Source organism: Pteropus medius, unplaced genomic scaffold (genome assembly GCF_902729225.1).
Source record: "Pteropus medius unplaced genomic scaffold, Ma_sr-lr_union100, whole genome shotgun sequence".
NCBI classification, from domain to species: domain Eukaryota; kingdom Metazoa; phylum Chordata; class Mammalia; order Chiroptera; family Pteropodidae; genus Pteropus; species Pteropus medius.
The window spans coordinates 5062195-5073711 of record NW_024352784.1 but is presented as its reverse complement, the minus strand read 5'-3'; the positions used below and the strand labels follow the sequence as shown (position 1 = coordinate 5073711).

Here is an 11517-nt window from a genome sequence, read left to right as displayed (position 1 = left end):
ATGACTGGGAGACAATGGATTTCATAGACTCTTTTGCCAAAATTCTAGCCATTTAGAAATGTGAATTTTGGAAATCACAGACCATTTGAGGCATAGAATCTTAGAATAATAGAGCACAAGTACCTGAGAATCTTCAACTACTAGAAATACAGAACTTTAAACCCATAGAATCTTAGAATCCCAGACTCTGAGAGGTACCCCAGGATAACAGACATGGAGACTCCCAGGGAATGTGAAGGAAAGGCAACAGAGGCAAGTGGTGCTTAGAGGCTGAGCAGGGGCAGGGAATCTCAATAGTGAAAGCCCTTCCCAGCCCCTGGCTAGTCTTGGGGACAGGTGCTCGGAAAGACCTGAAGGTACGGAGGGCACAGGAAGGTTGCTGGCTGAATGGGGCCCTACCACCACAGGGACAGGTGAGGCCAGATGACCTGCTAGAGAACCCCTAAGAAACCATCCTTACTCCACAGGGTCTGCAGAGCTATCTGCCAGGAGTCCTGGGGCTTGACAGACCCTAGAGACTGGCTAATTGTTGACTGAAGCCCAGAGAGAGGCGAGACCTGCCCTGGTTCACTCCTAGGAGGATGTCTAGGTAGCCACCTGAGCTCTAAGGTTATAGATACACGGACAGAGCTAAAGGCAAGAAAGCAGGGCTCCTGCCTCCTCCCACGCCCTATATAGCTTCCCCCACCCGCCATCTCCTAGTGTTCTCTGTGGAAACTGGTAATGTTCTCCTCTGTTCTAGGCAGAGAATTCTAAGCAGTGGTCATGAGAGAAAACTGAGCTGTCATTCACATGCCCTGTCTGTCTGTACCTGGCCTTCCTTTACTACCTGAGAGCTCCTTGGGGAGCTCTAGGATGCACTCCTCTGTTCCCCCGTGAATGTGTTCATGTACTGCTCCAGGGACAGGGAGCCATTTAGAGGAGACATCACTGAACCTAACAGACCCTGTCCAATCATCTGCCCGTTGTACAGACAGGGACACTAAGGCCAGAGACCTTCTCTGGGTCACACAATCTTTATATTACAAACCATCTCCTGGATACCATTAAACACTGGATTTACTTCTAGGAGGGTATTTAGGGGACCCTTGAGCCTGGGAGGAGATGTTCAAAGGAATTCGAAAAGTAGCCTCCCCCTGTTTGTTCCCAACTGCAGAGGATACGCATACCATGTCTCAGAACCTGGACTTTCTGGCAGCCAGTTCTGCCTAATTGGACCCTTCTTCCTGGTCCATCCACGTCCCCATCAGTGGCCTGAGTGGGCTGGGCCAGCCCGAGTAACTGCAAGCAGACACTGCCAAGGCAGCCTCAGGAGGTGAGGGAACAATTCCTCCCACATCAATATTTATTGCCTGAGAGCTGCTGGAAGCAGATCATCATGTTCTCAGCCTTCGGTTCTTTTTTAAGAACCTCTCACCCCCTTCCCTCCCTCACTCCCCATCACCAATGTGCTGACAGAATGAATACAGACAGCCAGACAGGTTCACAGCTGGGGAACCAGGGTTTTAAGGCATTACAGAGACACAGCACTTAAAATCTGAATCTGCATCACAGCAGCTTCGTCTCAAGGAATCACGCATTCTCAGAATCTGAAGCACGCAAAAGAGGCTCCAGGAATCTAATATCAGCATCTTACACAACAGAACAGGAGACGGAAGTGACTTGCTCAAGGCCACACAACCAACAAACATGTGACTGAGACCAGCAGAGACAAGTTTCTTCCACCCCATGGCCCAAGTGGCTGTTCTTTCTGTTCACATTTAAGACTCAACTTGGAGATTACCCATAACCCACAACCCGGGCTTTCCCTTTCATTATTACCCCCATTCCTAAGAACTCTTCCCCAAATTCTAGGAAGACTAACTCATTCAAATTTTGGCCTGAGCTAGGCAAAACCAGGAAGGACCATCTGTGGTTCCAAGCTTTCCTCTTCCCCTAAAACTGGTCCCTCTCCAGCGCCTGCCTTCCCCTGCCTCTGAGCCAGCATCGGCCCAGCTCTTCACTGTCTCTGGGATGTTCCCATAGCAGAGCAGCACACAGGTCTGTGCAGTGTCCCTCTTGGGTGGCTTCTGGACACATCCCCATGCCCCACCTCACTGCCAATGCACTGGTTCCTGCCTGGACCAATGCCATAGGTGTCGCATTGGACTCCCTGCCCCCAGCCACCCTTTGCACTCCTCTGTCCCTTGTAATCCTTTCTCTGTCTAGTATCTGGTGATAAAGCCATGGGACCCACTGCTTACCCTCCTTCCAGGGTCACCCACTGCTCTTAAAGCTAGCAGGCAAGGCTTTTCCTCTTCCCCTCTGGCTGTTCCAACATCATTTTTCTTTGGTTCTCCAAAGAAACCAGGGGGTCGGGTGGGGTGGCGAGGTTCATAGAGCAGCCGGGTCTGTAGTCAGACAGACTTGGGCTCAAGTTCCAGCTTTTCTAGGCAGAGATATTTTCAGCCCTTCCTCCTAGGCCCAAATTTTCTTGCTCTAAGAAGGAGGCCCTATCATATATTACAGCAAATATATTCAAATGCGCTGACCTGTCACATTAGATAGAATTATTCTTGCTGCAAAATATTCAACAGGATTTTTATAAATTGTCCCTTTGAAATTAGACTTAGCAACAACTAACTTAATTTATGATTATGATTTCTCAACAATTACTTCCCTGTGAAAATATATACAGATCTCTGACCCCAGCTCCTGACAGAGAGCCCCTAAAACACTTATAAATGGGTGTGCCAGGAGAATCTTTTGTTCTAATATTTAGTCTTTGACCTTGGTTCCTGACACAGAGCTGCTAAGATCTTTGGAATTTCCTAAGTGATAGCAGCATCTTTTGTTTTAAATAGGAGACTTTGGTGGACTCCTAGATGAGAGCTGGTCACCAGATAGACCAAGCCATGATTAGAAGCTTGGAATTTTCAGCCCTATCCCCATTCTCCAGAGAGGGGAGAGGAGCTGGGAATGGAGTTAATAACTGATCATACCTGTGTGATGAAGCCTCTATAAAAATCCCAATAGTATGGGGTTCGGGGAATTTCCACATCAGTGAACACGTCCATGTGCCGGTGGTTTATGCACCCCAACTCCACGGTGACAGAAGCTCCTGCTCTCTGGGCCTCCCAGACTTCACTTTATGTATCTCTTCATCTAGTTGTTCATCTGTATCCTTTATCATATCCTTTATTATGCAGTAAACTGGTAAGCGTGTTTCCCTGAGTTCTGTGAGCTGCTCTAGAAAATAATGGAATTTTCCCCACAAGGAGGGCAGTGTGGAAACCATAGATGTGTAGCCAAGTTGGGCAGATGTTATGGGTAACCTGGGGATCTACTACTTGTGATTAGTGTCTGAAGTGGGGGCAGTCTCATGGGATTCTGACACTATCACTGTGTACACAGTGTCAGAATGGAGTTAAACTATAAGACACCCAGTGGGTGTCACAGAGAATTGGTCAATGTGGGAATAACCACACACCTATAAACAGAGAAGCGCTATGTGTATGAGTAAAGAGGAAACACATAGGTGCTTTTTCTTTATATTCCCATACTTGAGAAAAGAGAAAATCTAATGCACAAGTTTTCAGAATGTAATAAAATGTATATGAATTAATGACATTGACATTAGTGACATAATTGAGCATTTATAAATCATTTCTATTTTGTCATTTTCTTTTGTATTTTGGAAGCATTTTATTGTTCTTCAGGCCTTATGTTTTTGTGAGTCCCTGGGAAACGTGGAGGCTCCCAGCCTGGAATCACCTCTCCTGCCCAGGGCCTCACAGGGTCCTGTCTTCTCTTACCACTTGGCATATCCTTGCACCCGCTGGGCCTCAGTATCTTTCTCTGAGGAAAAACCTGCCCCATAAGCCAAGCAGGGGGATTCAGTTGAGATATCCCTGGAACAACTTACGGTTGTTACTTATCCTGACTAAGCTGTGCCTGTTTTAAGAGTAGAGACCATGTTCTGAGCTCCAGTGTCCACCCTGATGCCTGGCCCAGGGGAGGCATTTAATACATGTTTGTCTCCTCACTGTCCCTGAACAGGTAAGATTCATTTCTATAGCCAAATCTTCTGCCCAGACTGTTTCCACAGCTAGAATGCCCCTCCCTCTCTTTTCAACCTTTCCACACATCCTTTAAAGTCCATCTCAAAACCTTCCTCTTCAGAGAACTCTTCCCAGACCTCCCACGCACCCACCACTTCCTCCCAGTTTCCTAACATTGCTATAGCATGTTCAGAATTTTCAAAAAACTTTTAAGCGACAAGCAGAGAGGCAGTAGTATAGTGGTTAAAGCGAGGGGCAGGGGCTCAGACAAGCTTGGATTCTCATCCCAGGGCTCTCCTCGCTAGCCTTGTGATCTTGGGCTGGTCATTTCCATCTCTGGCTCTTGATTCCCTCAGCTGTGGGAGGGGCAGGAAATACTGTGTAGGGCTGTTGCGGGGGATGCAGTGGATCCTGACAGGGATGGCTTAGTAAGCTATGAAGCACAGTGCTCAGGAGGGAAGAAATTTAATGTTACAAAGGAGGACAAGTGAGTGGGGGCTGGAGCCTGGACTAGGGTTGGGACATGGAGAAAGCTTACTTTGCTGATAATTGCCAAGACTCTTCGCCGGAAGTGAAGCTCATTCTTCTCCTTGGGCATTTTTCTAGGGAAGAAGAAGTAGGGGGTGGCAGCCAAGGCCATGGCGCCAGCAGAGATGAGGAAGCCCAGCCACCAGGCACCCACCCATCGGGGGTCCTTCGAGGTCAGGCTGATACCACCTGAAAGAGAAGACCATGGTGATATTAGGATCAGGATGGGCCATTACTTCTTGGCCGCCACCCTGGGGCTGGCTTCTGAGGGAGTCAGGAGACCTGAGTTATGGTTCTGGCTCTGCCGGTTATGTCCTGCATGACTTTGGGCAAGTACTTGACCCTTTGTGTGCCTTGGTTTTTTTCAGCAACTAAGGCAATGTGTGCAGTAGCCAAGGTCATAAACTTTGGAAATGGACAGCTCGGTCTGAATTTCATTACTAACATAACTTTGGACAAGTTACTTAACTTCTCTGTGTCACAGTTTCTTCCTCTGTAAGGAAAATAGTAGTAGTACCTACATCAGAGAGCTGCGAGAATCATAGAAACGAATACATGTAAAAAGCACTTAGAATAGTACTGGCACATAGTATGTTCTATGGAGATGTTTGCTCTTCTTCATTTTACTGTTACTATGGTGATTATTATTATTAAATTGATGGTTAAGACCACTCTTGTGGCTCTCAGACCTGCAGGATGATTAAAATCACCAGGGGAGCTTATCAAAAATACCCAGTTACCCAAGACCAATGTGGAACTAACACAGGGTGGGGTAGGAAGGTTACCAAGGAGTCTGTACCTTTAACAAGTTCTACAGGTGATTTTGATCCCCCACCAGGTATAATTAAGACTAGATTATCCTAGATGTACCTGCTGGCTGTAGTGCCCCCATCTCCCTCTTGACCCCAAGGCTCTGTTGGGTACCTCCTTCTTCAATCACCACAGTACCCAGAAACACTTTATAACTATACAGATGCATGATGACAGCGGCCCTGTGAGTCAGACTGGTTCCCAGGAACTTGATCCTGAACTCCTCCTGAGCAGGGGCCAGAGTACGCAGTCGATTCCCTCCTCCACTTAATATTCCCCTGCTTCTTGTGCCATGCTGGGGAGCTCACACATGTATCTTCTCAACTCCTCTGCTCCTCACATACCAGTCTGTGCCTGTAGCAGACATGATCCGCCTACCCCATGAAATCCCCTAGAGAAAAAGGACTAGGTCCACGAGAGCGTCATGTCTGCCTGTGGAGGTGCCACTTCTTACATAATGACAACAGAGCCAGAAAACATACCTCCTTGCTCTGAGCTGGGGTATGTCTGGGAAACCTAGGGAAGCTCTGACTCCCAGGACTTGTCCTTCAAGTGGACGGGAGCTGCAAGCATAGCTCACACTTGGTTCCTGGGCCCAGGTTTCTAGGAGGGGTGGGGAGGTGGGGCTGCCCTAGCACTCTTGTTCAGAGCTTCCTAGATCTGTCCTGGCCTCAAGGCACCCTTGGCAAAAGCCGGAGAATAAGAAGCAGAAGTAGCATGTCCATTCATCTATAGGTGTATCACCTGAAGCTTCCAGGGCCCTCTGGAAAATCTCCATGTGAAGGATGGAACTTCAGAGCAGCAGAAAGCAGAAGGCATAGTTGGGGCAGAGCCACTTGGTATGACAAGCAGGCAGCTGAGATGCCATAGAGACCTATTCTAAAAGGAATCCTCTCTCACTCCCTGCAGGGTGCCAGGGTGCCAGGACCCCCCCAAAACTCCTCCCTCCTGGCTGCCTTCATACCAAGCTTTCATCCCACTCCTTGGCCCACTTTGATACTATCTGAGTCAGAGACCACCGTTCCCCAAATAGTGCCCTCAGCACATGTTCCCAGACTCTGAGAGGGTCAGGAATAGAGGAGTCCTCAGGGGTCACCCAGGAAATTTTCCATCAGAGAGAGGCCAAAGGGAACCGAGTCGTGCTCCAAAAGTTCTCTCACACTGTCCTCTGTGTTTCACCTGGGTCTTGTTCCCCCTAAAGATGGGAGCCCCCTGCAAGCCAAGAGGCCTGTGCCCCTGTCTGCCAATAGCATATCTGAGCATGGGGCTAAGTACCTGGGGGACTCAGGGATGGAACAAGGTGAAGACTCATAATAATAGCAGGGATGACAACCACAGCTCCTCATCAGATGGCATTTTACAGCTTATCTCCATCATCTCACTGGATTCTGGTTGTGGCTTTGGGAGGTGGACAGGACAAAGATGATCTCAAAAATGAAAAGGCTGAAGCTCAAGAGAAGTTAAGAGTCATGTCCAAAGTCAGTGGAATTGCTGAGAGTTGAACCTGGGCCCCCTGACTCAGTGTCTCCTATGACACCAGCAGTCAGTTAGCTAGTGTCTGTGTGCCCTGGGGTCACCTGTGTACTCCTGGGGCTCACCTTCTGGCATTCGGTCAATGTCCACATAAAGGCGCAGGATGAAGCCACCCAGTCCATAGGCCATGCCTGGCCCCATCATTGTCACGGCAAACAGGATCCCTGTAACACAAAGCCTAGGTTAGGTCACTTTAGCTTCTCTCTGCAGGTTGGTGCCTGTCCAATGGACAAGAGCAGCCTGTCTTCCTTAGTTGGGCCCAGACAACCTTCCAGGACTGCTCTGGACCTTTACTGGCCACATGGGACAGAGGTCATGGACTCATGCCCAGCCACCCCCTCACTCAGGGCCTCCTATCCTCCCACCTGAACCTGGCTCCCTCCTCAGAGCCTGAAGGGTGGGACCAGTCCTCACCAAGGTAGAGGGGTGAGTTGCTGTCGTGGGCAAAGTCATCGATATAGGAGATGCCAAAGGGCTGGATGGGCACACCGCCCACCCCGAGCAGAGTCTGTGCTGTGAACATTATCCCCACCAAGGCCAGATGCTGGGCCTCCGTGTAGCTTGAGCAGCTGCTGTTGGAGAGGGCTGAGGCCAGGGCTGAGGTCGTGGGCAGGCACAGGGAAGCCTTGAAATCCTGTGGCGTGTCCACTGAGAGATGATAAAAAATATTATGTCAATAGCTAAAACTTTTACATAACACTTCTTGGATCCAAGATACTGTTCTAAGTGTGTGTATTTAAATCATTTGACCCCCCGACAAGAAACCTAGGGGATGGGTGCTCTCATTACTCTTACTTCACAGATGAGGAGAATGATGGTCAGGAAGCAACTAGCAAGGGTAGAGCCAGGATTGGAATCCAAGCAGTTTGGCTTTGAGTCCATGCCCTTAAACCGCCCTATGCCACCTTTCTGAGCAGAGGTATGTAGAAATGCCATGGCAACATGGCAATGTTGGCTTTTGGGTGGGGTGGGGCTGTCAAAGGAGGTTGAGTTTGAACTGAGTCAAGAACAAACAAGATTTTCCAGAAAAAGAAGGTAGGGAGGGTTGTTCCAGGGAGAGGTCACAGTACATGCAAACCCAGGGGCTTGAGAAGTTTAGCACGACTGGCCCACACAGTGTGAGGGACCAGGGCTAAAGGCAGGGCAGGGCAGGGCAGGGCAGGGCAGGTTGTGGAGGGCTGTAGTGCCCCCAGCCTTCATTCTGAGCAGGGCTCAGTGTCAGCTTGGGACACAGATGCAGAGTGCAGTAAAGGGGCATTTCTTAATTTAGTACCAGACATTTGTTCCCTGTAGTTCACCAGTATTTGGTGAGCAGACTTAAAGAGACCTTCATGCTATTATTATCCCAAGTGTAGGTCTAGAGGTGGCCTTCTCTCTGTAGCCTGCCCAGGCCTTTCCAGGAGAAAAAGTTGGGTGAACCAAGGTCAAGGACCCAGGCCTTCAACTGAGGCTGCCTGGGTTGAAGACTGTGAAACTTTTCAGCTTCTCTGGGCCTCAGTTTCCTCATCTCTCAAAAGAGTCTCCTAGAATGGAAGTTCTATAAAAATGTGGAATTCAGAAACACAAGGATTCAGTAGTTCAGTGCAGGAGTTCCAGGTCCAGGCCACCTAGGTGTGCGTGCCATAATTCCACTAGCCGTGGACCTTAGGAAAGTCCTTCCTTCTCTGGACCTCGGTTCCCTCACTTGTAAAGTGGGATCATGATAACACCGGCTCGTAGGGTTGTAAACATGAAGAGTGGTGAGTGGTGGGTGGATGGATGGATGAGGGGTGGTAGACGGATGGGTAAATGGGTGGATGAGAGAAGGAAGGAATGAAGCAAATGCTCAGTCTGCTTGGGTCATTCTTAAGGGACAGGTATCCATCTGTCAAGTAGGCTGAAAAAGGGCTACATTATCTCTGTTTAAAATCTTTTCATTTTTTAATTTGTTTATTCACTCATTCATTCTTTTTTTCAGTACCTTCTTGGCTTCTTATAAGGATTAAATGCATTAATACACATAAAGTGCTTAGAACTGTGTCTGGTGCATAGTAAGTGGTATAAGTTACTGTTATTATTCCACACACATTCCCTGAGGACCTACTACTGCCAGGTCCCAAAGTAGACCGTGTTGTAAATTCACCCCCACCTCAAGAAAAGCAGTGACATACAAGCAAGCCCTCACTAAGACTGCCCCAGAGAGCCTCACCCTCCTGTCCCACTCCCTAGGACCACCTGACAAACCCACCCAGGCTGGGACTGAGGAGGCATTGGAGGTGGAGTGGGGACGACCAGCAGATGCCCTGGGCGGCTGGGCCCATCCTGATCGATGAAGGCCTGGGGATGGGCCCCAATAATGCTGCTCCTACGTCCACTTCTCGCTCTTACCGGGGCTGGTGCGGTCGTAGTGGTATGGCTCCGAGATGAAGTGTGGGAGACTCATGAGCAGGGCCCCCAGGGCCACCAGGATAGCCCCACAGCCAATCAGTCGGGGGCGGTGTACACGGCTGCCGAAATAGCTCACAAACACAATCAGGGCTGTGTTCCCTACCTGCAAAAGGATGAAGGGACCCATTAAAGTGGAACAGAGCCCAGAGCCGGAGGCCTGCACCATCCGTGCCTCTATCGCCAACCTAAGTGTTTTCATCTGTATAATGGACCAGCTGGCTGAATAAAAATCATCTGGGTCCCTCTTATAAATTTAGATTCTAGGTCTTCCTGGGAAGGGCCCCACTGCCCTATTAAGGGAGAGAAATGAGAGCAGATAAGGCTAGAAATTCAATTTCATTCTAGAACACGAGTTGGATCCCATATTGGAATATATGGGGGACAGTCAAAGGAAGGGGTTTTGAGTTTCTGGGACATCATAAATGAGAGAAACAAATAAAGGGAGTCTAAAGCCAGAGGACTACGGCTTGGAATTTTGAGCCTTAGAATAAAAATCCTAGGATGTGGGCGCTGGAGGAGATTTGAGAGCCTGCAAGGAAGGAGCAGGCTCTGCCATCAGAAGCTGGGGTGTGCACCGCAGTCCACTGCTTACTGGCTGCTGACTGTGGGCAAGGTCTTCAGTTCCTCTAATGGGGGAGTGGGATAGTGTCAACAGAGGGTTGGTGGGAGGACTGACCCTGGGAAGGACAGCCACTCTCCATTTTATAGATGGGACACAGGCCCAGAGACAGAGAGTGACTTGCCCAAGGTCTCAAAGCTAGGTAATGACACTCCCTTCCCACCTCTGAAATCTGGAGGTGGGGTCTGAAGAACACTGGGGACTTTGTGTAGCTGGCAGGCCTTGGGATGAGAGGAATATGACATATCACCCAAGGTGAAGAGAATTTCACAGAAATCTGCTGGAGATGAAAAAGAAATAAAGTGTTCTCTGGACAGCAGCCTTCTCCAAACATGTGGTGGGGGAGGGGCTGCACACAGCTGGACTCCGATTTACAAATCCGCCCAAAGCAGTTTGTCTACACCTCCAAGCTTGGCCTGTGGATCTCTAGGCAACTCTGAGGGTGTTATCGCTCTCTCCCTTACCACCCCAAGGTTCCAGAGTTCTGCCTTTGATCTAATTTAAACCTCTCTCATTTCTATTGAAGTGATTTCCTCTGATTCGTTCCTGGGATGGGCGATAGCCAGGTGCCTGAAAAGAAAAAGAAACCAAAGGGAAAGTGGATAGATATGGAGACCCTGGCTAACTTTAAGTGCCCCGAAGGGCAGGCTTGCCAATCCTGTAACTTTACAGGGAGGGGGAGGTTGCCCCGCTAGGCCTTGTCCTAACATGACTTGTTGGTTTATTGGCCAAGACAATGCAGAAGGAGCTGACTAAGGAGGTTTGGGGGAGGGAGCTGTGATGATGATGTCTGCAGGCACTGGGAGGGGAAGGGCTCTTGTTGGGGTGGTGAGAGAGGAGGATGGGGGCAGTGGGGGTGCCACTCTCCCTCAATGCCCACCCCTGGGGCTGGGCCAGGGCCAGTACCTCATTGAAGGCAACCAGCAGTCCTGAGGTCTGGCTAGAGAGGCCAAAGCGCTTCTCCACTGTGGAGATGGAGCTCTTGAGGTATCCGGAGATCATGAGCTGCACCAGCTGCAGCAGGCTGTGGCACAGGAGGAAGAACTGCCGGAGGGAGGGACCACAGGGATGACAATGGGCAGAGGGACAGGGACACAGTGGTGAGATAGTCCAAGGAGGTAGTGGAGGAGGGACAGAGACAGAGTTGGGGAAAGAGGGAGAGCGAGACCACGAGAAGAGCAAGGAGTAGAAAGGGGGAAACAGAGTCAGGGGAGACAGACACACAGGAGGAGAGAGAACAAGAAAGGAGGGTCGAGAACAGAAGGAGAGGGAGAGGAAGAGAGAGAGAGAGTTACTTAGTTAGTTACTGGAGTATCCACAGCTTCTCACACAGACCTAAAAACTAGAAAAGCTGTCCTGGGTACGACTCAGGGGCCTGAGGGCTACTCAAACCTACATGACTACGAGGGTCTTCATGGGGCCTAGGATGGTGGGAGCCCCCTCTGACCCTCAGCTCCAAGGCTGAGGCTAGACCTTCCTCCCTGTTCCACCACCCTCCTCTTTCTCCAGGAAGCTATCCCAGATCCTTCTCCACATCTACCCCCACTTCTGACCCATGCC

The 11517-nt window shown here is 49.6% G+C and overlaps 1 protein-coding gene across 4 annotated transcripts in view; it reads right to left on the bottom strand.

Moving 5' to 3' along the window:
- SLCO2B1 (solute carrier organic anion transporter family member 2B1) overlaps positions 1-11517 on the bottom strand; it is a 48387-nt gene that overhangs the window by 24144 nt on the left and 12726 nt on the right. For all 4 annotated transcript variants that reach the window (XM_039848056.1, XM_039848053.1, XM_039848054.1 and 1 more), the window contains 5 exons: positions 10864-11001; positions 9279-9441; positions 7326-7559; positions 6977-7075; positions 4579-4757 (listed from right to left, as the gene is read on the bottom strand). In XM_039848056.1, the coding sequence (XP_039703990.1) occupies positions 4579-4757; positions 6977-7075; positions 7326-7559; positions 9279-9441; positions 10864-11001 (813 nt within the window). The remainder of the gene's footprint in view (positions 1-4578; positions 4758-6976; positions 7076-7325; positions 7560-9278; positions 9442-10863; positions 11002-11517) is intronic.